At 58.2% G+C, this 26480-nt stretch overlaps 2 protein-coding genes across 3 annotated transcripts in view; both read left to right on the forward strand.

Annotated features, from left to right (window-relative positions):
- ARHGEF2 (Rho/Rac guanine nucleotide exchange factor 2) overlaps window positions 1-13428 on the forward strand; it is a 91257-nt gene extending 77829 nt beyond the window's left edge. For both annotated transcript variants that reach the window (XM_077841234.1, XM_077841233.1), the window contains exons 8-22: window positions 501-751; window positions 1558-1683; window positions 2174-2291; window positions 2864-3121; window positions 3474-3550; window positions 4659-4828; window positions 5631-5698; window positions 5940-6131; window positions 6766-6861; window positions 7868-7929; window positions 8128-8169; window positions 8546-8596; window positions 9334-9765; window positions 10766-10919; window positions 11542-13428. In XM_077841234.1, the coding sequence (XP_077697360.1) occupies window positions 501-751; window positions 1558-1683; window positions 2174-2291; window positions 2864-3121; window positions 3474-3550; window positions 4659-4828; window positions 5631-5698; window positions 5940-6131; window positions 6766-6861; window positions 7868-7929; window positions 8128-8169; window positions 8546-8596; window positions 9334-9765; window positions 10766-10919; window positions 11542-11627 (2183 nt within the window). In that variant the 3' untranslated portion in view covers window positions 11628-13428. The remainder of the gene's footprint in view (window positions 1-500; window positions 752-1557; window positions 1684-2173; window positions 2292-2863; window positions 3122-3473; window positions 3551-4658; window positions 4829-5630; window positions 5699-5939; window positions 6132-6765; window positions 6862-7867; window positions 7930-8127; window positions 8170-8545; window positions 8597-9333; window positions 9766-10765; window positions 10920-11541) is intronic.
- Window positions 13429-13917: 489 nt separating this feature from the next.
- On the forward strand, window positions 13918-25221 carry LOC144279897 (tyrosine-protein kinase Fer-like). The gene is made up of 12 exons (XM_077841602.1): window positions 13918-13924; window positions 14987-15132; window positions 16231-16291; window positions 17013-17311; window positions 18219-18347; window positions 18762-18815; window positions 23199-23317; window positions 23410-23504; window positions 23789-23912; window positions 24125-24282; window positions 24741-24863; window positions 25079-25221. The coding sequence occupies exons 1-12, from the start codon at window positions 13918-13920 to the stop codon at window positions 25219-25221; spliced, it is 1458 nt and encodes a 485-aa protein (XP_077697728.1).
- Window positions 25222-26480: the final 1259 nt, after the last annotated feature.

A 26480-nucleotide genomic window follows, 5' to 3' on the forward strand; every position in this document is an offset into this window, starting at 1 on the left:
ATTGATCTTCAACTATTAGTGGTAGATATACCCAATGGCCTGTGATGGGACACTAGTAGGGTGGGATCTGAGTTACTACAGAGAATTCTTGCCTGGGTGTCTGGCTGGTGAGTCTTGCCCACATGCGCAGGGTTTAGCCGATCGCCATATTTGGGGTCGGGAAGGAATTTTCCTCCAGGGCAGATTGGGGGTGTTTCGCCTTCCTCTGCAGCGTGAGACATGGTCATTTGCTGGAGGATTCTCTACACCTTGAAGTTTTTAAACCACGAGTTGAGGACTTCAGTAGCTCAGACATAGGTCAGGGGTTTGTTACAGGAGTGGGTGGGTGAGATTCGGTGGCCTGCACTGTGCAGGAGGTCAGACTAGATGATCATAATGGTCCCATCTGACCTTTAAAGTCTATGATTCTATGAACACGGCCTTGGGGCACCTGCCCCTGGGGGGCTGCCTTGGGGTTCCTGGCTCTGCCTCTCATCTCCCCATCTCGCGCCTCTCCCCAGAGCTGATCCAGACCGAGATGCATCATGTCCGCACCCTGAAGATCATGATCAACATGTTCCGCAAGGGGATGCTGGAGGACCTGCAGATGGACCCGGCCCTGGTGCAGAGCATGTTCCCCTGCGTGGACGAGCTGAGCGAGATCCACGACCGCTTCCTCGTGCAGCTGCTGGAGCGGCGCAAGGAGTCGCTGGCCACCAACAGCAACAAGAACTTCGTCATCCACCATCTGGGGGACATCTTGATCCAGCAGGTGGGAGGGGGTGGGGCTCGCTCTGCCCGGACACTCCCCCCCCCCCGCCAGCTGGGAGCTGGAGGCCGGGCAAAGGCCGGATGGGAGACCCAGGGACACTGGAGCGAGGGGGGCCCTCAGCAGGGGGCGCTCTCCCCTCTGAGTCAGTGCTGACCGCAATGCCCCAGCATGGCGCTAGGGGGCGCCGTGCTACAGCGAGCAGGGTGGGGAGCTCAGCAGGGGGCGCTCTGCCCTCTGAGTCAGTGGGGTGGCCGCTGTGTCGTAGCCACTGGGGGCGCCGTGCTGCAGGGAATGTGTGGGCTTCAGCCGGGGGGGGGGCACTGTCTGTACCGGTCAGCGGTGACTGCACTTCCCCAGTGTGGTGCCGGGGGGCGCTGTGGTGCCGGGAGCAGGATGCTGTGCTGGGTACGGGAGGATGGTCTCCCTTCGCACTCAGCGCTGACCCCGATGGCCCAGTGTGGTGCTAGGGGGCGCTGTGCCGCCAGGGCAGGGACCCAGCAGGGGGCGCTGGGCTGCGATAACGCGCTCACGGCACAAGTCAGGGTGTTAACTCCACTAATTAACATTCTGCCTCCCTAGCGCCCCCCCCCACCCCCCGGCAGTTCTCTTTGCCAGAGCAGGAGGGGGGAGATCAGTGCACAGTCCCAGCTGTTGGCGTCATTGCACTGTGCAAGCAGCGGCCGGATCTCTTGCCCCCCAGAGGTGGCCGCAGTTCCGTGGCGGGGGAGCCCTGCGTGTGCTGGTTCTCATGGCTCTTTGCAGCAGCGCTTGGTGACGGTGCCTGACCGTCTGTCTCCTCCCCGCAGTTCTCCGGCCCCAGTGCCGAGCAGATGAAGAAGGCCTATACGGAGTTTTGCAGCCGGCACAACAAGGCTGTGAAGCTCTACAAGGAGCTGTTTGCCCGGGACAAAAGGTTCCAGCAGTTCATACGGGTGAGTCCCTTCCCAGCCTCCATCCGGAGCTGCAGCGGGGTATAGGTTGGGGTCTGGTGAAGCTGTCCAGTGCAATTGGGGGGCACTTGAGGCTCAACGGGGTCCAGCTCTCCTATCGACCCTGGTGCCACAGGGGAGGGCAGGAATTCGGTCTTGTTCCTGTGGGTTGGTCCCACCTTGGCGAGCCAGGCTCCTGGGGCACGGCAGAGGTGAGGCTGGCGTGACACTGTCCTGGGGAGAGCCATTGACTGGAGCGGGCACTGGGAGGGGTCAGGAGATCTGGCTGCTGTTCTCAGCTCTGCTGCTGACCATGGCCAAGTCCCTTCCCCTCTCTGAACCTCAGTTTCCCCATCTGTATAGAGGGGTCACAGAGCTTATCCTGCCTGTAGGGCAGCGTGCCACTGACTGAGCGGTGACTCGAGGCCGGGAAGCCCATGGGCCGGGCGCTGACCTGACGTCTGATCCTTGTCCCCATCTCCCCTCCCAACAGAGGCTGACCCGCTCCTCGGTGCTGCGCCGGCACGGGGTGCAGGAGTGCATCCTGCTGGTCACCCAGAGGATCACCAAGTACCCTGTCCTCATCGACCGCATCCTGCAGAACTCCAAAGGTGAAGGGGCTCCTGAGAGGAGGGGCTGGGGGGGGATTCAGGAGCAAGGGCAGAGCTGGCGGCATGGGGAACCTAGGGCGGGCATAGTAGGGGGCTGCAGGTCGGGATCAAGGGACATGGGCAGAGCTGGGGGCGTGGAGAACCCAGGGCGGGCATAGTAGGGGGCTACAGGTCGGGATCAAGGGACATGGGCAGAGCTAGGGGCGTGGGGAACCCAGGGCGGGCATAGTAGGGGGCTGCAGGTCGGGATCAAGGGACATGGGCAGAGCTGGGGGCGTGGGGAACCCAGGGCGGGCATAGTAGGGGGCTGCAGGTCGGGATCAAGGGACATGGGCAGAGCTAGGGGCGTGGGGAACCCAGGGCGGGCATAGTAGGGGGCTGCAGGTCGGGATCGAGGGACATGGGCAGAGCTAGGGGCGTGGGGAACCCAGGGCGGGCATAGTAGGGGGCTGCAGGTCGGGATCGAGGGACATGGGCAGAGCTAGGGGCGTGGGGAGTGCCGTGCCCTGCCCGGCTCAGCTCTTGGGGAAGGAGCCGCCCTGACTCCTGGCGCTGTCCCCTCCCTTCCCCAGGGAACGAGGCGGATCAGCAGGACCTGGGCACGGCCCTGACGCTGGTCAAGGACCTGATCTCGGCCATCGACCAGGAGGTGCACGAGTCCGAGAAGAACGCACGGCTGCAGGAGATCTACGGGCGCGTGGACGGGCGGTCCAAGGCCCAGCTGGCCTGGGAGGGCCACAGCGGCTCCTTCTGCAAAGAGGAGCTATGGCGTCGCAAGCTGGTGCATGACGGATGCCTGCTGTGGAAGACGGCGGCCGGGCGCTTCAAAGGTGCGGGCGAGGGGGGAATCCCGGGGGGAACCCGGCACAGGCTCCGTCCCCCACCCCCGGGCACATCCACGTGGGCTTGAATTTCCCCACTCCCCCGAAGCCCAGCCTGAAGCCATGACGGGCACCAGCCTCCGCCTCTTCCCAGGTGTGGCCGCTCCCCGGGGTGTCCCTGCCCAGCTCCCTCAGCCCCAGCTCCTGGTTCCTTCTGCTGCCGGCAGAGGCTCCATCCCTCCTCCCGCGGCGGCCTGGCTGATGCTGAGTGAACCTGCCGGGTTGCAGCAGCTGGTCGCAGGTTCCCATTGCCCGCAGGCCCCTCGCCTTGATGCCCTTGTGTCCTTCCTCTTGCTCACAGATGTCCTGGTGCTGCTGATGACTGACGTCCTCATCTTGCTCCAGGAGAAGGACCAGAAATTCACCTTCCCCACCCTGGTGAGCTGCTGCTGGTCCGAGCGCGTCTGTCTCTCCAGCTTCTCCTCCTCTGCCACAGGGCTGCTCCGAAACAGCCGGGCCTCCTGGCAAAAGGGGTGGCTTAGCTGGGGCTCAGGGCACACAGCTAGGTGTCAGGACTTCTGGGTCCCATCTTGCAGCAGGAGAGCCCCTTGCCTGAGCTGCCTGCCTCCCAGCTGTAAACAAACCCGATGTGATCCTGACCCGCTCCCTCCCAGGGGCCGTTGGGAGGGTGAATTCCTTGGCATTGGGAGCATCTCCAGTGGCAGGCCCTGTGTGAGCGAAGCATTGTTACCTGCCTGGCTCGTAGCCCTCCTGTGCCCGGTGGTCTCTGCGTCTGCTCCCTTGCTCCCTGTGTCACTCTTTTGCGGCTATCGCTGTTGTTTATATGGCAGTGGAGAGGGGCCCATTGCACTGAGCGCTGCACAGCCCCAGCGAGAGACAGTCCCTGCCTCAGATCTACATGGAAAAGGCAAAGGCTGGGAGGGGAAACAGAGGCACATTGACTGTTCCCAGCGGGTCAGCAGCGGAGCTGGGAACAGTCGCTGTCTAGAGTCCCATCCGGAGCCTGAACCAATAACCGTGTTGCTCCGGTGGATCTGCTGTGTCCGGCTTCGTTACCCACGGCTCTGTCTGACCTGCAGTCCAGGTAGACAGACCTGCCCGAGCTTTACCCGCCCTAGCCTGGTGAAGACCAGCTGTGCCGCTGTGACCGCACGGGCTGGCCCGGGACCCTGAGCACCTGCTCGCATTGCCCCGGCTCCTGGGTCGTCTTAGCCGCGCTGGCATGGGTGAGCCTTCCCATGCGTGTTGCCCCTCGGACGGATCTGGTGTTACGGTAATGTCTGGGAGCCCCAATCCTGGACTGGGCCCCCCATTGGGCCAGGCACTCTGTGGACACCACAGAGTGCCCCAGAGAGTTTCCCATCTAAGTATGACAAGAGACAGCTGGTGGAGATGGACAGACAGACGGGGGAACACTAGGAGATAATGACTCTGCCAGTCCTCACAGCTTCTCTCTTCCTGAACCCCTGGGTTCCCCCCATTCCCCTTCATCCCCCCTAATGGGCTGCCACGCCCCCTCCCACAGGACAAGCCGGCGGTGATCTCGCTGCAGAACCTGATCGTCCGGGACATCGCCAACCAGGAGAAGGGCATGTTCCTGATCAGCGCCACCCCGCCGGAGATGTACGAGGTCCATGCCGCCTCCCGTGACGACCGCAACACCTGGATGAAGATCATCCAGCAAACCGTCCGCCTGTGAGTGCCCCCGCCCAGCGGGAGAGGGAGAGGGAGGGACTCCGTCTGCCTCCGGTTCGGCACGGGCAGGATAAAAGCTTTACTATAGCTGCCGGCAAAGGGAGCCGCTTCTCCAGCTCAAGCGTCAGAGGCTGGGGCTTTTAGCACTAAAAGCTCCAGGTTCTGGTTCCGCTGTTGGCCCAAGTGGTGACGCCCCGGGTGGGCCTTGTGTTCCGGGGGAGTCTCCCTGCCCTGGGGCAGGGGGTGAGCAGCGAGCACTCCCTGTCTCCAGTGCAGGTGGGGCACGGAGGTGTCAGAGATATGGGGTGGGGGGGTGCCTGCAACCCTGGGACCTCTGGGGGGTTGGGAGGGAGGAGTGGATAAGCTATCAGACTGCTACTGGGTGGCATGGGGGTGACCAACATGAGCAGCCAGTGGAGGGGTGAAGATGGCATCAGCGGGAAGAGGGTGCCCGTGGGGAAAGGTGGCGGGTGGGGGGCAGCCATCCCCATGCGCTGGATGCTATGGAGGGGGCACCGCTGGGGTGGATCTGTGGAGCGTCTGGCTGGGCAGACTAAGCCGGCTCTGATTCCCCGCTCTCAGGGAGAGTGCTGCGAGCTGTACCGGGCACGAAGGGAGCCGTGATCCCTGGCGGCCCAGGGGGGAGAGTGATCGTGACCCCCCCCCCCAGGGGTGCGGGTGGAGCTCAAGCCCTTAGTGTCTGGGTGGTGCTTTGGGATCTGCAGTCAGAGGGTGCCGAGGGAGGGGGGCTGGGGATTTCTAGCCTGTGGCTCCAGCCCCTGACGCGGCTGATCTGCTCTAGGTGCCCCAGTCGCCAGGATTTCCCCCTGATCGAGACTGAGAGCGAGGCCTCCCTGCGCAAGCTGAAAGGTAGGGGGTCGCCCTGCCCCCACAGTGACTGCCCCCTCCTCGCCGCCCGGTGTGTCCCCGGCAGTCACTGGCCCTTGTGTCCCACCCCACGCCATGCCACCCCAACAGTCACCGCCAGTGTGCCCTGGCCCAGAAATAACGGACCCTCCCCCCCCACCTCAGCAGTAACCCCACCCCCACCCCGGCCCAGGCTGCCCTGCCAGCCCCCGTCATTCATCCCCCTCCCTTCTCATCTCCCCAGACCAGATGGCGCAGCGGGACCGGGAGATCACTGAGCTGCTGGAGGAGAAGGTGGGGCTGTTTGCGGAAATGCTCAGCCTGCAGAGCGGATGCGAGGACCCCCCAGCCTGCCCGACCCCCCGCAGCCTCTTCCGGGCTGAGTCATTGGACGGGCCCCGTGGAGAGAAGCTGCTCCATGAAGCCATCCGTGAAGGTACCCGATGCCACAGGACTAAACACCCCCCCACTCTCAGTGCCCTCCCTCCTGCAGGGCCAGCCTGCCAGATCTCCTGCCATACCAGATCAGACCCCGGGCCCATCTAGCCCGGTATCTGGTCTCACACATTGACAGCACCAGCTGCTTCAGAGCAAGGGGCGAGGACTCCCTCTGGTGGACAGTTGTGGGATAATCTGCCCACAATGGGTCTCCTCCAAACCTCTAATTAGGATGAGTTTTAAGGCCCAAAGCAGGAAGATTTCCCCTTCCCAGTGTTCATCTCTTGTCAGGGGTAGAACAGCCGGTGCTAACAGGGAGCGATCGGCCAAAACTTGCAGTCTGCATAGACCAGACAGACGCAGGGTGGGAAAGAGGCATTTGTACTAATTCCCCATTTTACGGATGGGGAAACGGAGGCACAGAGCAGGGCAGTGACATGCCCAAGGTCACGCAGGGAGTCAGTGACAGAGCTGGGAATTGAACCCATGTGTCCTGAGTCTCGGTTTAGTGCCCAACCTCTCCCCAGCTCCATTGCTAGCAGACCCCAGGGCTGCAGGAGGATTCACGGTGCTGAAAGATAGGGAATATCAGTGTCTTGCCAGCCCTAGTTCACCATGCGTTTCTCCCCCAGTGGAGTGTTTGAAGGATCTCTTCGTGGGAGCCGTGAGGGACCGAGACCAGAACCACCCTGCTGATCCCGACGGCGGCTCCGGCTCCGACACCCCGAGTACGAGCTGAGGCCTCCCTTCCGATTTCTCCCTGCCCTGTCGGGGGCACTGCGTGGCGCAGTCTCGCTGCAGGGCCAGATGCTGCCCATGTAGACCCTGGAGCTGATCAGTGTTTTGTACTTGTGCCAGCTCCTTTTCTACTGTGTGTATCTTGCAAGATAGGAGAGGCCTCTAGAGCGAAGGACGGGAATGATTCACGGGCTGGAAAAACCTGCCTTGCAGTGAGATGCCTAAGGAGCTGCCCCTGCTCTTTGTGGGAAGCGAAATAGATGGAGGGCGACGGGGTTCCTATCCCAGGACCACCTCCGGGGCGGAGGAGATTTGTGACGGAGGAAGGGTGTCTAACCCAGCGGCCGAATGAGAGCCGATGGGTGGGAGCTGAAGGGAGACCTAGCTAGGAATGAAGTGCAGATTCTTAAGTGTGGGTCGTTAACCATTGGAACACCATGCCTAGGGATGTGGGCGATTCTCCACCCCTGGGGCCGTGGCTACACTAGAAAGGCTTGTCAGTATAGCTATACTGGAGAGCTCCACTGGGCAATTCTCCTAGTGGGGGTCCCGCAAAAGGCATACAACCATTTTCCCCAAACTGTTGGCAAATGGACTTTTTGTACTGGTATAACTGTGTCTACACATGGGTCTGTTGCTGGCTGCGCTCTGGGTTGGGGATCGCACCTGGGACTGACCGCTCGGCCAGCGAAACCTGCAGTAGACCAGGCCTCAGTCTTTAAATCAAAACCGGGGGTCTCTTCCTGAAAGTGCCTCTCCAGCCCGGCCAGATGCAGCCGTCCCTGGGTGAGGTTCTCGGGTATGCAGGAGGTCAGATTGGCTGATCACAATGGTCTCTTGACCCCTATGGGGGTGCTACGTAGCACAATCCACTAAAATTAGATGTAGCAAGGGCCGAGCCCCTCAGCACCTCCTGCGTCGGTGACAAGCAGGCAGATTTCTGCCCAGGAAGGGGCTAGCGCGGCCTGTCTCATCTGCTCACTCTTCCCTCCGCAGACAGCGAGACCAGCAGCCTCAACGGCTCCCTGGAGTTCTGCAGAGCTGACTCCGAACAGCGGGTAAGCCCCTTTCTGCCCCGGCAGGGCGCCAGTCCCAGTGGGTCCACCACGGCGGGGGGTGACAGCTAGCGCGAGGGGAGACAGATTCGTCTCCCCTGTAAATCAGCACAGAGGGGGGCCTGTAACACACACATTTACTTTAGGGGTGCTGGCTGTGGGGGGCTTCACATGGCTAATCTCTGCCTTCTGTCTCTGTAGGACGGGAATGGTAACCAGCTGCAGCAGAAGGTACCCCATGAGGTACGGGGGCTGGCGGCCTCTGGGTGGGGGTGGGTTTTATACAGCTGGAGGGAAGGGGTTAATAGGAGAGGGGAGTCCTGGCTCTGCACCCTGTAACTCAGTGTGTGTTTTCCAAACAGCTGTGCTGAGTGTGGGGATTTGTGGGGAGGCAGTGTGTCCTAGTGGCTAGAGCCCTGGGCTGGGAGCCCTGGGTTCTATTCCCAACTCTGCCACTGGCCTGCTGGGCCAGTCATTTGTCCCCCCTGTGCCTCAGTTTCCCCATCTATAAAATGGGGATAATGATACTGAGCTTCTTTCTGAAGCCTCTTGAGATCTACGGCTAGAAAGAGCTGTTGATTTATTATTTATGTGGATTTATTGCTCTCTTCCTTCCCAGGAAGTGATTCACCGGCTCGTGGCACTCTACGCCCTCCTCCATGGCCTGCAGGTCTGTACCATCAAACCTCCCTCCCATCCCATATGCCCGCTGGCTGGGGGAACTTCGAGCTGTGCTCCCCACCAGCTGTAAAGCAAGGTTTTGGTTCTCCTTGGTGGGTGCAGTGGGATCCATCCTGGTGGGGAGCTGAGGCATGTCCCTATGGGTGGGGGTGGGGTTCCCCTGTTGCTGCCTAGGTTTGTCATTAGGGCAGAGGGAGTCATAGAGCATAGAGGGTCATAGAGCTGCTGTAGCATGGAGGGAAGAGGGTAGGGGGACCCCTAGGGCAGGGCATGAGGTGGGAGGGGGAGTCCTGGGGAGAGGGCTCTGAGAACCAGGTGCCAGGGATGGCGGTAGGAGGGGGGAGAATCGCTGGGAGGGGAGAGGGGGTGCGTGGAGCTCAGTGCAAACAGGGAGGCGTTCCAGGGCCGAGGGGTGCAGAGCTGGGCACTGGGGATGGGGTAGGAGAAGTCCCCAGCGGGGAGGAGGCCCAGAGCCCCGATGAAGGGGGCTGAAGGGAGAGGCACAGGGCCTGGGGACAGGGGCACAGCTGTCCCTGGGGGGGGGGCAGAGTACACAGGTACAGAATGAGCGCGAGAGACCAGCGTTTGCAGCAGGAGGTGGCCAGGGAGTTGCCGGAGCCGGGATCCCAGCCTAGGGGTCGCCCCTGCCCTCCCTGGGGCCTGTAGGTCCGGCTGAGCGTGGGGCCGCGAGAGCCCCAGTGACGCCCTCTCCTCTCCCCTCCCCAGGCTGCCGTGGTGCAGCAGGACACCGCCCTGGAGCTGCACCTCTACGACGGGGGCGGCCGGCAGGAGAAGCCGCCTCGCGCCAACTCCCGCAAGGGGGCGCCGGGGGAGGCGGCCAGGGCCCCGGAGAAGCAGGCCACGGATCTGGCGCTGCTGCAGAGGCAGCATACCCTGCTCCAGGAGGAGCTGAGCCGCTGCCACCAGCTGTGCCAGGAGAAGGCGCAGGAGGCCGGGGTGCTGGAGGCGCGGCTGCGGGAGAGCGAGCGGGAGCGGGCCCAGCTGGAGCGCGAGGCGGAGGAGGCCCGCACGCAGGTGGCCGCGCTGCGGCCGGAAGGGGGCGCTGCCGAGGCGGTGTGGGTCCGGAAGCGGGGGGAGCCTCGGAGGCGGAGCCTGCCCGCGGGGGACGCCCTGTATCTCAGCTTCACCCCGCCCCAGGTAGGGTTACCCACAATGCACGGCGGCGCCAGGTGCGGGGGACGCATTGCGAGCCCGCTGCTCGAGGCCTGGCAGCTGGGCTGGGGGGCGGGGGGTCGGGGGCGCGGCAGGGAGCCCCTCAGTCACCGGTTCGACTCCCCACTGGGTCGGGAGTAACCCAGCCTCAGGGCGTTTGTGAGTCTCCGCTCCGGGGGCAGCAAAAGGGTGGCGCAAGCTGGTCCCTGGCAGGGCAGGGCTGGGGCGGGAGGTCGCCCTGCTGTATCAACCAATGGGGCCTGCTGTCCGCAGGGCTCTCGACCCCAGCCAAGCAATTCACACGCCGCCCTTCCCAGAACAGCCGTGTTGCCCCCACGTGCTGAAAGGGGGGGGCGGCCGGGAGCCTTCTCTGGGGTTTCCCTCTGCTGGAGACTCAGCACCTGCCCCCAGCACAGGGCACCTCTGGTTCCTGGCGCCCACGGTCAGTCTGTGCGGTGTCCCAGACAGCGAGGGCAGGAGGAGGATGTAAAAAGCCCTGGGTGCAGTTTGATTTGGGGCTGGAAAAAAAAAATCTCACATCCTTTTGAAAAAAATTATATAAATCCCACAACCCCATTGTACCTGCTTCTTGGCCCCCCGCCCAGGGCAGGGTCGCCCCCTGCACCGCCCCCTCCAGATCCTTGGCAGGGTCCCTCCCCTCGGGAGCCCGGGGCACAAGGATCCTCCCATCTTTTGGCACAAAACCCGTGGAGTGCTTGGCCCTCCTGTTCCTAGAGCGGCCCAGCTGTCCTGCCCCGGTTCAACCTGGCTTCGTTTGGAGGGGTGGGGCTGGAAGCCACGCCCACTCCGCGTGGCGCTCTGTCCCCCTCTAGTGGTGGCTGGACCACACACCCATGTCAAGGAGGCTGCCCTGCCTTGGCTCTCCTAGTTCAGCCGCTAAGTCCTGTGTTCGATCCCCGCTGCCGATGACGCCCCCAGGGCCGCGGTGTTGCTTTCACATGACTCCTCTTTTCCCTCTCTGCAGCAGAGCCGAGGGAGCAACCACGGGAGCCTGTTGCCAAGTGACCATCCCTTAGGCGACGGCCCCGCCCAGCTGCAGGAGGGCGACGAGGACTTAGAGGCGCTGTCTGAGGATGAGGGCACGGCCAGCCATCCGTCTCCGCCTCCCAGCCCTCGAGGTCAGTGTGGTGATGTCACCCTCTAGGGGCACCCCCAGCCGTGGCAACAGCCAGCTATTAATGCACCAGCACGCTTCGCTCAAGTGCAGGAGTTTGCACTCTCGGTGCGGGAGGCGCTGGGATTGATCCTGCTCCAGGCGTGTGGACGTAGGGGACCATTTCGTCCCTGTGCAACTTAGCAGGAGCTTTGGGGCTTCAGGACAGCAAGGTTGCCTAGGGTCCGACGTGGAAATGGGTGAATGAGATGTGGGGACGGGACCTGTCCTGCACTGGGCAGTCTCTGGTGTCCCTAAGCATTACAATGGAACACCCAATTCCCCGACCCTTCTCCAGAATGGTGCGTCTGGGAGTCAGGACGCCTGGGTTCTGTTCCCAGCCTTGGGAAGGGGGAGGATTTAGTGGCTCAAGCAGGAGGGGCTGGAAGTCAGGAGTCCTGGGATCTGGGTGACCTTGGCTAAGTCCTCCCCCCCACTTGTGCCTCAGTTTCCTTGTCTGGACAATGGGGCTGAATGATGCCATGCCCCTAGTGCAGACTTGGTGCTCTGGGGAGGGGGTGTTAGTCTGTGAATTAATGACGTCTTGGTGCATGAACTCATCAGTTGGGGTGTTCGGTTCCTTGCAGATTTTTCGAGGATGCAGGACATTCCCGAGGAGGTGGAGAGCAGCCAGGAGATCAAGGACGGGGAGGGCAGTTCCTTGGACAGCTAGAGAGGGGCACCGACCCCCCTACCCCTCCGCCCACCCATTGCCAAGGGGTTGAAGCTGCTGCCACAGACTTCCCTGGCCAAAAGAGGGAAGAGACCCTGGGAAAAACTGCACCAAATACAAACCAAATCGTGGAGGGGGAGCAGGACCATGGCCCGGTTCCCGAGCTGCCCCAGGACATTGGGCTCATGGGATGTTTTTTAACTCTTTGATCCACAGCTCCTTTTTTATTCCTTCCCCTGGGGAGGGGGTGGCCAGTTTGCCACGGCTTCCCGAGCCAATTAATTTATTTATTTAGTTTGTCGGGGCGGGAGGGACTGGAAGGGTTTGGATTATTTGCCGTCCCTGGCTGGGAGCTGATCAGATCTTGGGAGGAAGCCACAGGTGTCTGATATCCAGGACAAACATTCATTTCCCCTGGCTGGTTCGGTCAGATGCCAGCTGGATGAGTCCTCCCGTCTGGGTCCATTCTCTGTGACGTTGCACGAAGCTCACACTAGATGTGCCTGTGCGAATACACGCACAAGCCAACACTATAGGGGCCTCCTGGCAGGTTGAGGTGAAGGGTTTAACCCTTCTGCTGTGGTGCCCAGCAGCAATGTCTGGAAGATCCAGCAGTCAAGGATGTCTGAACTGGTTAATTATGCAAGATATTGCTTACCCCAGTTGACTCGGAGTTGCCATTGAGCCAGGATAAGTGCGAGCCACTCTGGGGAAGAGCCACGCTGTGTGTAACATAAGGGAGGGAGCAAGGAACTGACCTCCTGCTGTAGCCTTGTCTGTTTTCAATGCTCTCGAACAGCTGCCGGGCGGCATCCCTTAAAGATACAGCGAATGGCCCTAAATAGCATCTCTGGGTATTTATAAGCAGTGGTTCTACTGGCCCTTTAAAAGAAACGATTAAACCTAAAAAAGGCTCATAAATGTGATGTTTAAAGGGGCTGGGGGGGGGGGGCGGGGAAGGAGTTGGAAATGAGGGAGATCTCATCAGGGTTCAGCCCTTTCCCAGACTTTTTTGGAGTGTGGGAGCACTGTTCCCTGTCCTGGCACTTCCCTGCCCGCCCCCTGAAAAACAGATGAATGTGAGCATTCCCCAAATCCCAAGGCCTCCCGGACGTTGCTGCCTGCCGACGTGTGAGTATCCAGCAACTCCAGCAAAGGGATCTGGGGTGTGTCAGAGGGCAGCAGAGAAGCAGGTGGCAGGTTTGTACCAAAGCTGGAGTTCTTTGTAATTAAATAGAATTAAAAAAAGAAAAAAAAAAAGATAGGGAAAAAAAAACAGTTTGGGGCTCTGATATTTCCCAGAGGGATGATTGACTTTGGGGTGTTGCCATTTTCCAGGGGTCCTCACTGGAGCCCTCCCTTAAAGGAGTCCGATGTACGGGTAGCACAGACCATCAGCCCGCTGATAAAATGCGGCCTCCTTATTACATTTCATTTTGCGGGGGAAAGGCGGGGGACTCCAGAATAGATCTGCAGACCCATTAGGAACCACGGCAACATCTTGGCCTTTGTGTTTAAAATATTCGGCAGATCTACTCCAGCCAGCTGGATCTTAGGAGGAAAACCGGGATTGGCGCATGCTGAAATAGTCCCAGAAGGTTTGGGTTTTTAAAAAGTCTGACCACAGAAAATCTTCTTTTTTTAAGACACCTGCTGGCCAATAAAGCCTATTAATAGAAACCTTTAGCCAGAGATGTTGCCGCAAGGGAGGAATTTTTTTTAATTAACGCCAAAAAAACACGGAGTTTTAATTGGTTTATCGTTTCCTGTTGATTTAACTGTATTAAAAAAAATAATTAAAAAAATCAACCCTCCGTGTGTGTGTGTATGTGTGTGCTGGATTCACTCGAGTCAAAACAATCTCCTCAAGAGAAATCTCTCCTGAATTTTTAACTGGTGTCTTGGTTGCTTACACGATTCAGGAGGCTGGTAGTGTTGCCAGCTACGATCCTGCAAAGAGGAGCCTCCAATGAACTCATCGGCAAATGGAAAGTGGACGGGTGCTTTTCAGCCGTTGCTGTATTTGGCAGCCCAGGGGGCTGCGTGAGGCGGTGTGGGTGGCTCCGTAGGGGTCCGCTCTGCGGTCAGTGCGGAGTGCAGGGCCAGAGGGGGTGCTGTAGGGCACAGGAGGAGGAGGAGGGGGCACGCTGGGTCCGTGCTGACCCCAGTTAGGGTGACCAGATGCTAAATACAAAATATCGGGACCGCCGCCGGTGAAGAAAAGTACCCGCCCCCGAAGCCCGTCAGCGACTGACGGACCCGCTGCCGAAGTGCCACCGAAGACCTGGGCATGCCGGGTGAGTGTAACAATTGAAAAAGCGCTCCCCCGGCCTGTCACCGCTGCCTAAGGGGGAAAAAATTGCGCCCGAAACAAAATATCGGGACAAATGGCGTCCCGACTGTACTTCGGTTGGGATGCAGGACAAACTGCTGTACTGCGGGGAGTGAGTCCGTGCTGACCCCCATGTGGCACTAGGGGGCGCTTTACTGCGGGAAGTGAGTCCGTGCTGACCCCTGGGTGGCAGTAGGGGGCGCTGTACTGCAGGGAGTAGTATCTGAGATCCAGGCCCCGAGTGACTGTATTGTTGTGGAGTGGACGTGTTATTTAGAATCCAGTTTATAAGGCTGGGACAGTAATTGGGGGTGGGGGGGGAGATTTGGGGATGAAAAGTCCAAACTGCAGGAGGTTTGTATTGAATATAAGATGTTTCCAGTTTCATTTGGGGAGGGGTTGCAGCCCTCTGGTTTTCCATGGACTTTTTTTGTTTAAGTCAGAAGCGTCCACAGCGACCCCTTGTCTGGCTCGTGCTACTCGGACACTCAAAGCCTGTCCCATAACCTCGCTGGGAGGGGCTAACGAGCCACCCCGGGACATCCTTCTGGAGGTCACACAGGGCATTCTGCACAGGTTCCACTTTGCAGCTCTGACATCATCTCCCAGCAGGGGACTGGACTGATCAGTTGGTCGGGGGGCAGGGTCCAGCGAGGCTGCTGGACCCACAGCAGCCCTGTGGTTCTCTCTGGTGTCTAGTGTCACAGTTTGGGGCAGGGCTCAGTGTCTGCCCCGTGGAATCCAGGAAGAGTCAGCTCACCCGCTGATGTAGTGATTTGCTGTGGTGCCCTGGGCTACCCGTGCATGGCTCTTGCTCTCCCCCCGAGTGGCTAGCCCATGGATGGGTCAGCTACAGGCTGTGAGGCTGTGATCCTGCTCTAAGCTCCAGGGGTTCAGTCCTTGCAGGCCACCCAGCCACGGGTCATCCTTCTGCTTTCCCGGGGTTAAAATCTGGTTGAGGCCAGATCCTCTTCACTTCCCACCGGCAGCTGAAGTCTCTGTTTACGGGTCTGATCCTTGTTCCAAGAGCAAACTCTTCATGAGTTTGTGACAACAGAGGCCGGGGCGGGGGGGATGTTAAACTTCCCACCTGCCGGAGAGACTCCGCCGCCCGTTGGCGCAGGAGCTGGGCTCTTTGAAGCACAGTTCCTGGTGCTCCGGCTGCTAGTGCCGGTAACAGACCACCCAGGACTAGCATGGAGCGGGGAAAGGGGACAGGAGCGCTAATATGTCGGGGAGTCAAAAGGCTTATGGAGGGAGCTTGGGAAAAGAACCAGATGTTGCTGAAGTATAAACAGCGAGCAGCGCGGCCTCTTTCCATGTCTTTTGCCTCCCTTGCAGTTTGTTTGGATGAAAGCATCACTCGCTGAGACAAGGGCCCTACTGCGTGAGGGCCTGGAGCGACCACGGGTCTGAGGGAGCGTCCTTGCCCCGCAGAGCTTGCCATAGACATGAAGACGGACAACGGCTGGGAGAGAGGCCAGTGATTCTCCCCGCTTTACAGACTGGGAGGCCAAGAGAAATTAAGGCCAGATTTCTCTGGCCTTAAATCTCTAGCAAACCCGACTAGAAAGAGAGAGGGGAAGGAGCCAAGCCCAGGGAAGGGTCAATACACTAACAGCCTGCATTAGTGGGGAAACATAAAGAAGGTCAGGTCTCTACGGCCAGACCCCTCTCTGTGGGGGGCTGGTAACACAGGAGACAACCGATTGGGTCTGGTTGGGAGACTCTTGTCTAAAGCCCCTTTCCACAGTTCTGGCAGTGCAAAGTGGGCACAAATTCCCTTTAAACTCTCTCTAAGGTCCCCTGGCATGGCCCGAGCGGTGGAAAGGGGCCTCAGCATAACTGAGAATCAGGTCCTATTGGTTTTAAATGCATAGAATTGTATATTGACGCGATGTGTCTAACAAAGGGCCTGCATCGCGTGACTATGTCCTGGCGTTAATGCCATCAAACGGGGCTGCCCCCTCCAGCATGCTCTGTTCAATGCCAGATCCCAGAGGCTGACCTGCCTTCCTCTAGGACATCCCCCCGCCTCACACATACACACACATCTTCTGGGGGCAGCTTCTGTCTTCTTCCTTCAGCCTCGGGGTGTTGGACTCTCACCTGCGTCATTTTCCAGCCTGGCTTTACATGCCCAAGCCAGTGGGGCCGGTGCTGCCTTGTTGTGGGTGTAACTCTGAGCATGTCTCAAACCTACGCATTCCTCCCAGAGTCTGTCCGGTCTCACGTGACTGCTGATGTCATAATACCCCATTGTCCCCCCAGACAGGCTCCCCGGAGTGTGGCCGGGTGGCAGGTTCCCATGCTGCGTTACAAGGGCCTACAGGTGCACGGCACTAGGTGGAATGAAGGATGAGCTGCCCCTCATGCCAGAAATACGCGTGGGGCTGCACTTACGAAAGGCTGCGCCCCATCAGACCCATCCGGGTACAGTGCGACAATGCGGAGAAAGGGGGAGGCAGCAAGCCCCATAGAAGTGTGTCCCTTATAAACCCCATAGGAACCCCTAAGTGATCCGGGGGGAGGCTTAGCTGCTGGTGTGATCCACAGCTCAGGGTGTGTTGCTGGTCCCTGAGCCAGAGCCGGTTAGGGAGCTTTAGCTCAAGTTGTGGAGATTTGTGCTGTACAGGTCACCGGTTCAATCCCTGGTGTTGGGCAAGAGAGTGGGTGGAATTCACACGATCCAGTGAAGTTGCAGTTAACCACGGGGAATGGCCGCTGCTCCAGATTCAGTGTCTAGCATCAAGGATGGAACGTTAGTCCCTGCCAGGGGCTGCACCATAGCCGCTGCATGAGATGAATTTTTGCAGGTCTCGGTGCACTGAATGCAAAAGCATTCGCATCCCAAATGAGCCACCCTGTCCATTGGCCCGGCCTGGCCCCTGCATGGGAGTGTCTGGGTGGGGGTGACAGTCCCGGAGCATCCTGCTGGGGAGGTGAGCGCTGCAGGGTAGGATTGAGGCATGCTGGCAAGGAGCAGCGCCTGGCATGGAGGGGGCTGCCCCGGTCTGCCATCTCTAGGGTTGCCACCCCAACCCCTCTCCCAGGCAGGAGCCCCAGTGAGTTCTTAAAAAGATGGGTGCCCGGCAAGCGTCTAACCCTAGATTCTCTCCTGTTCTCTTACGACCACAAGCTGCCCCCTCCGGTGCCGCTGGTGCCGGTGGCCCAGAGGCCCCTTGGCCAGCAGGACTGGTACCACGGCTCGCTCCCCAGACATGAGGCTCAGGCCTTGCTGACCAGCGAGGGGGATTTCTTGGTCCGCGCAAGCCAGGGGAGGCCAGGAGCCCATGTCCTGTCCGCACTGGCTGGAGGACAGTGCAGGCATTTCATCATCCAGTGCCGGAAGGTGAGGAGCTCCGTGGGGAGGGGACGTGACGGTGAGCCCCGCAGGCTGTGCATGCCAGCCCGCCGAAGGGCTAATCGCCTCAAGGCCGTGGCTACAGCCAGCGTCCGGTCCCCAGGAGTGCTGCCTGGCCACCGAGGACACATGGACATTGGCGGAAGGTGCTGTCACATGGTAGTCTGGTGGGAGGGCCGTTCTCATGCTTGTTCATGTAGTTGAATTGATCTCTCTGAATCAAGACACTTAGTTCTCTGGCCGTCCCTCCAGCAGTCACTGGCTGGACTTGCAGCGCCAAAGAGGAACGGGCTTTGGCTTCTATTTCCGGCTGAGACTGTGGGCAAGTCACTAGACCTCTTTGTGCCTCAGTTTCCCCATCTGTAAAATGGTGATGCTAATTTGCTGGCCCCATCGTGCAGCCAGCGCTCTGCAAAGGGGACCTTAGTATAAAGGAGAATCAGGCTCCAAATCTTTACAGCGTAGACCGAAGGACGCTATGCAAATATAGGGTTTTGTAACCAATCAGTGGCTACCTGGGGGCTTCGCAGCTGTTGCTGTTCAGAAGTGCACGGCAGCAGAGGGGCTGGAACTCAGAGCCACCTGGTCCAGAAGCACGGCCCCCTGCTATGGGAGACTCCCCACTGGCTGGGAGCAGTATAGGGCCTGTAACGCACACAGTAGAGTTCTGATTCATTCCAGCAGAGGGCAGTGCACACGCTCTCGCTCACTCAAGGCAGCTGATTCCCTGCTCCCTCCCATGGTTTTTAAAATTTGGGGACCCCCCCCAGAGCGGGCTCATCCAACCTGGCCGCTACACTCCCCTTGTCTATCAGCTGCAATGGCAGCTTCTGTGCCAATCAGCTGACTTCCCCCCTCCCCTGCTCACTCTGTACTGATCTGGGCTCTTCTGCAGGGCAGGTACCAGCTTGAGCCTGGAGGGGTGGGGGCACCCACCATCCCCTCGCTCATCCACCACCACCTGCAATCACGCCAGGTGCTCACCACGAAGTGCCCATTCCTCCTGCGGAACCCGGTCGCCAAGGTAAGCCAGCTGCCCTGCTGCATGCCCGGGACCCCCAGGCAGGTGAGGGTGTGGGGTATGGCAGAGATCCCGTGGGGGCTTGCAATGGGAGAAGGGGGCCTGGGACAGGGGCAGTAACAAGGGGTTAACCTCTGCTCCACTCCCCCCCTTGGCGGGCATGGGGCCCCCATGGGTAAGGTTATAAGAGTGGGTGTGAAAATCAGCTTGGATGGAAAATTTTGGGCCGGCCCCAGAATCAGGCCCATTTCTCTGTGTTTGCTCCAACCCTCGTCAGTCCCCATTGTCCCATGGGGCCCGATCCCATCCCCACAGTCAACGAGGGGACTTTGCCCCTGAGCAGAATCAGCCCCACCACGCAAGCTATCAGTGCTGTGGTCTCCAGTCCTTGTTGTCCGATGCCTTGTTCTTTTGTAGGCCCAATGGGACCTGAGCCATGAGGACGTGGTGCTGGGGGAGCTTCTGGGCAGCGTAAGTGCCTCCGTTCTTGGCTGTTAACAATGTACTGCTCCACGCAGGAAGCCTGATGTGAACTGTGGACAGGGCAGCAATCTGACAGTCAGGGCACCAGGGCGCTGTTCCAGCCTGCCTGGCTTTGGGCGAGTCACTGCCCCCTCTGTGCCTCTAGTCTATAAATGAGCATCAGGCCCGCCATCTCCCTGGGGAGAGCACAGTGTGTGCATCCCACCCCATGCTGCAGCAAAAATGAAATTCAGTGAAGACGGGGACAAAGTTCTAGACTTAGGAAGGAAAAATCAAAGGCACAACTGCAAAAAAGGAAATAGCTGGCTCGGCGGTCGTCCTGCTGAAAAGGAGCTGGGGGGTCTAGCGGATAAATACGAGTCAGCAATGGGAGACGGTTGGGGAAAAGGCTAACATCATTCTGGGGTGCATCAACAGGAGTGTTGTATGTCAGACACGGAAGGGAATTATCCTGCTCTACTTGGTATTGGTGAGGCCTCAGCTGGAGTCCTGTGTCCAGTTCTGGGCCTCGCACGTCAGGAAAGATGTGGACAAATTGGAGAAAGTCCGGAGGAGAGCAGCAAAACTGATAAAAAAAAAAAAAAAAAATGTCGAAAACTCGATCTAGGGGGAAAGGGTATGTCTAGTCTTGAGAAGAAGAAAAAAAAAAGACTGAATGGGCAGCTGATACTGTCTTCAAATATCTTCTGGGTGTTATGAAGAGGATGGGGATCAATTGTTCTCCTTGGCCACTGAAGGCAGGACAAGAAGCAGTGGGCTCAATCTGCAGCAAGGGAGATTCAGGCTACAATGTTAGGAAAAACTTTCCAACTCTCAGGGGAACAGGCATCCCAGAGGGGTGGCAGACTCCCCATTGCTGGAGGTTTTTAAGAACAGGTTGGACAAACCATCTTCAGGGAGGATATAGGTTTACTTGATCCTGCCTCAGCGTGGGGGGCTGGCCCTAAGGACCCCTCGGGGTCCTTGAAGCCCGACATTTCTATGATTCTAACTCTGCAAATGGCTTTTCTCTCCATGCACAGAGGGGGTTTTTTGGAAGCTTAAAGGAGTGAGTAGTACCCCAAAAGTAAAAGCATCAGGGTTTGGAGATACAGATACTGGGAGGCAGGGATGGGATTCAGCTTCCAGAACCAGGGACTCAGATTTGCATTGAATCTTACACACACACACACCAATTTGGGGTGTTTTCTCTTTGTGCATCTATAATGTTATAGGCAGATTTGGTAGCAATGCTTATAATTAAAGTTATCTGGCACTTTCCACTCTAAGATGCTGGTTTCAGTTGCATATAAACTTTAACAGCCTTGAGCCATTTGTGCTGAAATTTCCCATGCTGGGCTGATTTCTTTGGAAAGTTGCAGCTAAAATGGTTCCATTTCCGAGAACGTGATTAGGATTGTTTTGCTCATATTAAAAGAATTCTCCAACCGTTTTCTTGCAAAGCTCTAACACAGCCATGCTTTGAAGCAGGGACTGTATTTTGCAAGCAAGTCACCCTGGGGTCACTGAAGTGCCTTTTCCCTGGAAATTCCACTCAAATTTGACCAAATTATAAGCCTCTGAAAATCTCAGTTTCCACGTGCTCAGTAGTATGTAAGATATAACAAACTGGAGAAATGGCCTGAAATAAATAGGATGAAATCCAGTGAGGAGAAATGCAAAGTACTCCACTTAGGAAGGAATAACCAATTGCACAAATACAAAATGGAAAATGACTGCCTAGGAAGGAGTACTGCCGAAAAGGGTCTGGGGTTTATAGTGGATCACAAATTAAATGTGAGTCAATGCTGTAACTATTGCAGGAGAAGTGAGCATCATTCTGGGATGTATTAGCAGGACTCGGAGTATTGTAAGCAAAGCCCAAGAAGTAATTCTTCCGCTATACTAGGGGTGGGCAAACTACAGCCTACAGGCTGCATCTGGCCCACGAGCGGTTTTAATCTGGCCCTTGAGCTTCCGCTGGGGAGCGGGGTCTGGGGCTTGCCCTCCCCAGTGCTCCAGCTGGGGAGCAGGGTCAGGGGCCATTCTGCACGGCTCCCAGAAGCAGCAGCATGTCCCCCCTCCAGCTTCTATGCGTAGGGGCAGCCAGGGGGCTCCGCTCTGCATGCTGCTCCCACCCCAAGCACTGCCTCCGTGGCAACCGCAGCCAATGGGAGCTGCAGGGGCTATGCCTGCGGATGTGGCAGCACGCAGGCGAGCCGCCTGGCCATGCCTCTATGTAGGAGCCGAGGGGGGGAAGGATGCCGCTGCCTCTGGGAGCTCAGCCCTGATCCCCCTCCCACCCTCTGAACCCCTCGGTCCCAGCTCAGAGCACCCTCCTGCACACCAAACCCCTCAACCCCAGCCCCAACCTCAGAGTTCGCACCCCCAGCTGGAGCCCGCACCCCTGCCCCCGCACTCCACCCTCCCTGCCCCAGCCCAGAGCCCCCTCCTGCACCCTGAACTCCTCATTTCTGGCCCACCCCAGAGCCCACACCCCTAGCCAGAACCCTCACCCCCCGCACCCCAATCCCAATTTCGTGAGCATTCATGGCCCGCCATACAATTTCCATACCCTGATGTGGCCCTCAGGCCAAAAAGTTTCCCCACCCCTGCGCTATACTCAGCACTGATAAGGCCTCAAGTGTTGGGTTCCACGCACCACATTTCGGGAAAGACGTGGAAAAAACGGAAGTAAATCCAGAGGAGAGCAACAAAAAGGATTTAAAGGATTAGAAAACATGGTCTATGAGGGAAAATTGAAAAAATTGGGGTTGTTTTGTCTGGAGAAGACTGAGGGCGGACGTGACAACAGTCTTCAAGGACATAGAAGGTTGTTATAAAGAAGAGGGTGATACGTTGTTCTCCTTAACCACTGGGGACAGGACAAGAAATAATGGGCTTAAATTGGAGCAAGAGAGATTTTTCAGAGTAGTTAAGCACTAGAACAAGTTCGCCGGGAGGTTGTGGAACCTCCGTCATTGGAGGTTTTTAAGAGCAGGTTAGACAAACACCGGTCAGGGTTGGTCTAGATAATACTTAGCCCTGCCTCAGTGCAGGGGACTGGACCAGATGACCTCTCGAGGTCCCTTCTAGCCCGACATTTCTATGCTCTAGAGGGAACTATAAATGTATCTTCTCGTTGCCTCCGCCGTGTCTAGTAGCATATGGACAAAATCCCTTGAAAAGTGACACCTCTCTGCGGTGCTTGTATCTGCCTGAGGCATTCTCTTCCTAGTCCCTTTTGTTAGCTACGTCCTCAGCTCTGAGACAATGATGCTAACCACAGGGCAACGTGAATATTTCATGCAGCAGCTGCCGTCCCATCTTTGTCCCGTGTTATGAAATCTGGATCTGACGGGTTCGTGCTGCTGCGTCCCGTAAAAGGCTCTCGGAGCAGTGATGAGGGGCGGTGGGTCTAGGGGGCTAGAGAGTGGACAGGAATGTAATGCGCCTTGCTAAGGGAAGGGGAGGGAAGGACAATGATGGGAAGAATCTGTGGTGCCTGTCTGAGTCAGCAGCAGTGGACATCTGGATCATACATCATAATCCCTAGTTCTTACCTAGCACTTTTCATCATTAGAATGCCCCGCACTTGGCAAAGGAGGCGGATACCATTATTCCCATTTTGCAGATGGGGAAACTGAGACCTAGAGAGGGGAAGTGACTTGCCCAAGGTCACCCTAGTGGCAGAGCTTGGAATAGCACCCGGATCCCCCTGACTCCCCATCCAGTGCTCTATCCGCTAGGACACACAGCCGCTGAGCTGTAAGATTTGTTGTTAGGCGCTGTGATTGGCATCTCAGGTGCAGCCTTGACATCATTGGGAGCTCAGTGGCCTCTGCAAAATGAGCTGGCGGGTCTCGGGATGATGTTTGCAGGATGGGTCCGCAGCATAAAAAACCCACCTGTGCTGTGGGCCCCGCTTCACTTGCAGCCTCAAAAGCGAAAGCAAGGAGAAGTGCCCAGATACCACGGTGATGGGCTCTGTCTAGGAACCTGCATAGAACAGAAGGACTGAAGGGACCAAACTCTCCTTTAATCCCTAGAGGGGAATCCTTCCCAGCAAGGGCACATTGGCAGGGGGTCGTCGTGCCAGGCAGCTAGAAAGCTCTCCAGGCTTCAAAGCTCGCGGGCTGAAACCCTGACATAGTTTGAGGGGAAGGAGTTGGGTGTGCAGCCCCTTTAAATTTCGAAGCACTCCGGCGGTGGGTGGAGACAGCTGCCCTTTTGTTCTGGCAGTGGCTGCAGCATGTTGCCAAGTGCGGGGTGCACACACTGTGCTCTCTCTATGGAGAGGCTGGGGCTGATTTCCCTTTTGCATGTAATCCCGAGCAGGCCTTGCGCTACTGCCCGATCGCTTCCCCCCGACCGCTGTTTCTCCATCCCCAGGGGAATTTCGGGGAGGTGTATAGCGGCCGCCTGTCGTATGACAACACCCCCGTGGCTGTGAAAACCTGCAGAGAGCACCTGGCCCCGGAGACGAAGCACAAATTCCTCATGGAAGCCAGGTCAGCCAGCAATGGGGTCTGACGGACCAACGGGCGACGGTCCCGCCCTGTCGGCTCAGGGCCTCATCCCGCTGCTCCTTCCTGTTTCTAAGGATCGTGAGGTGCTACAACCACCCGAACGTCGTCCGGATTATTGGCGTGTGTGCCCGGAAGCAGCCTGTCTTCATCGTCATGGAGCTGGTGTCCGGTGAGCAGGAGAACTCTCTGCATAACAGCACGCTCTGCGTGTCTGCCTGTGACCTCAGTGCCCCTTGCGTCCTGGGTGCAATGTCAGGCCTGCTGCAACACGGTTGGGAATGTCACCACCTGGGGGTCGCGGCCTGAAGTCCATGCATGCCCTATTTCCTGTGCAAAACCTAGTGAAAGCAGCAGTTGAGTTTGACTGCAGATTGAAATCCCGCCATAGCTGGTGAGTTGGCGTGAGGGGCTTGGATCATCTGGGTCTTTTGTTCTCTCTCTCCCCGCACCTAGGTGGGGATTTCTTATCGTTCCTCCGCTCCGAGGGGAGCCGCCTCTGGATTCCAGACCTCATCCACTTTGCAGTTCAGGCAGCAGCGGGGATGGCCTATCTGGAGAGAAACGGTTGCATCCACAGGTATGGATGAGACCCCCCCCGTTGCAGCACCTGCCGGGAGGCTAAGGTGACACCCCAGGCACCCAGAGGGTTAACGATTGCCCCAAAGAGTGAACAAAGTCCAGCACTAAGGTTCTTTGTCTAGCTCCCCTGCTGGCCAGTCCTGCCTGTTGCATCCAGGGAGTATCCAGCCAGCGCCAGGGTGCGTCTAGCCCTCCGTCCTCTCCCCGCAGGGACCTGGCAGCCAGGAACTGCCTGGTGGGGGAAGGTAACGTGCTGAAGATCAGCGACTTCGGCATGTCGCGGCAGGAGGCCAACGGCGTCTACACCTCCCGGGGAGGAATGAAGCACATTCCCATCAAGTGGACGGCGCCGGAGGCTCTGAGATACGGTCAGGGGCGTGGGAACAGCTTGCTCCTCGCTGAGATTTCACAGCGGTTGGGGCAGGAAGAAGGGTCCAGGGTCCAGGAAGGTCTGGGGCAGGGGAGGCTGGTCAAGGCCAACAACACACCCCCTATTAGGGTTTGAGGGGACAGTAGCAATTTTTCTCCTGGGTTTGTCTGGTATCAGCTGGACACCGGAGGATGCTCTGGTGCAGAGCACACTGATCCACCCTCCCCGGTGTGACCTCACTGGTGAAGGCAGGATGCCCTCAGGCCGGGGCGGGCCCATGCAGTTCGGGAAATACCGGTACTTTTCTCGTTCAGGATGACACCACTGGAGTGTCCTGTATTCTGGGGACGCGGTGGTGGCTTACCCTAGCCTCACGGGTAACCCTGCTGATCACGTGGCAAAGGGCTACGGGATCGGGCCCCCTTCACTAACGTCCCCCGTGTGGGTTGATAACAGGCCGGTACTCGACGGAGAGCGACATCTGGAGCTATGGGGTCCTGCTGTGGGAGATCTTCAGCCTGGGGGCCGCCCCCTACCCCGGCATGTCGAACCAGCAGGTGGTGAGCCAGGTGGAGCGAGGCAAGTAGCGCGAGCTGGTGTTTATCACAGCCCAGGTCCTGGGCAAGGGGCGCAAGGTGGTGGGTGGCCATGTGTTTCAGGCTCAGGAGGCCAGGTTCAGTTCCTGGCTCTGCTGCAATACCTCTGTCCCGTACATAGGGCTAGCTCCTGCCCCAGTCCCCCGCAGAGCTACCGGCCCCCGTGCTGTGTGTCTCCAGCCTCTCTTGCCTTGGCAGGTTTCCGCATGCGAGCTCCTAAGCGCTGCCCGGTGGAAGTTTACGACGTGATGCTGAGGTGCTGGGAAGCCAGTCCCAGCCTGCGCCCCAAGTTCAGTGCCATCCAGCAGGAGATGACGCAGCTCAGCTGGAACTCGGAGTGACCACGGGCCTCCACTTCCCCTTTGTAATATGTATCCGCCCTCCCACCGAAATAATCTATATAAAGCCTCTCAATACCTTTGCTCCAGGCCTTCCCCCCTGGCCCTTCACCCTCTATACTTGGAACTTGGCTTCTAGAAGGGCTGGTGGTTTGAGCCCACTTTAAATATTTCCGTTACATCCCGCCGTTAACCAATCAGAGCTCCTCTGCCAAATGATTGGCTGCGGCGCAGGTCAAAATGATTCCCCCATGAGCCAATTGGACAGGCTAGGCACCCACTCTGCTTCCCGATTGGCTCATCAGTGAGGAACGTTGGTGATTTTTCTTGCCCTGAACTTCAGACGTTGTCTCCACTTCTGAAGGAGAGTTTAAACCCACAAGGGCTGAGCAATGGGGCATGCGGCACGTAGGTGGAGACGTTCCGAATGCAGGTAACAATGCGACAGCAGCTGGGCCAGTGCGGGCCTGGGCGCTGCTTCGTTGTCTTCCATGAAGTCCTGGTCACTGATGCTTTGGTCTGGGTTTGGCCTGTGAATTTAACGGTTCTGTGAAAATCGGACTCCAGCACAGGTTCACCTTCATGAACGAGGCCCCGCCCCTACTCCCGAGGCCCTGCCCTTGCTCCACCCCCTCCCCGCCTCTTCCTGCCCTGGCTCTAACCCCTCCCCTGAGATCCCCGCCCTGCTGCTCGCTGCTTTCCACCCTTCCCCACATGCCTTCCCCAGCCTCCAAACAGCTGGGACCCGTGGGGGCTGAGCACCTGCTATTTTTCCCTCGTGGGTGCTTGAGTCCCGGAGCCCCCATGGAGATGATGCCTATAGATCCAAGGGCTGTCTAGCCAAGTGTCCGGTCTGTGGCCTTGGCCAGCCCCACCCGCTTCAGAGAAAAGTGCAAGAACCCTGCCGTAGGAATAACCTTCCCCTGCAGAAATCTCCCCTTTTCCCACAGTTGTTAGAGGCTGGTTTATGCACTGACACAGAAAGGTTTATAGCCCTTCCGATCTCTTGATGTTTAGTATGAGCTACAATACCTCTGCTTCCAGTCCTGCATTTCTGTGATTTATACGGCTAATGAGACCATACAATCTCCAGAGGTCAGCGAGTCCATCCCCACACTCTGTGGCAGGATTAAATATACCTAGACCATCTGGCTTCCTCTTTGGAATCCTGCGAACCACATAACCTCAACGATCCGTTGTGGCAATGACGGATTAACGGTGCAATACATGAAAAAACCACACAGCTTCGTATCAGTTTTTGA

Source organism: Eretmochelys imbricata, chromosome 24 (assembly GCF_965152235.1).
Source record: "Eretmochelys imbricata isolate rEreImb1 chromosome 24, rEreImb1.hap1, whole genome shotgun sequence".
NCBI classification, from domain to species: domain Eukaryota; kingdom Metazoa; phylum Chordata; order Testudines; family Cheloniidae; genus Eretmochelys; species Eretmochelys imbricata.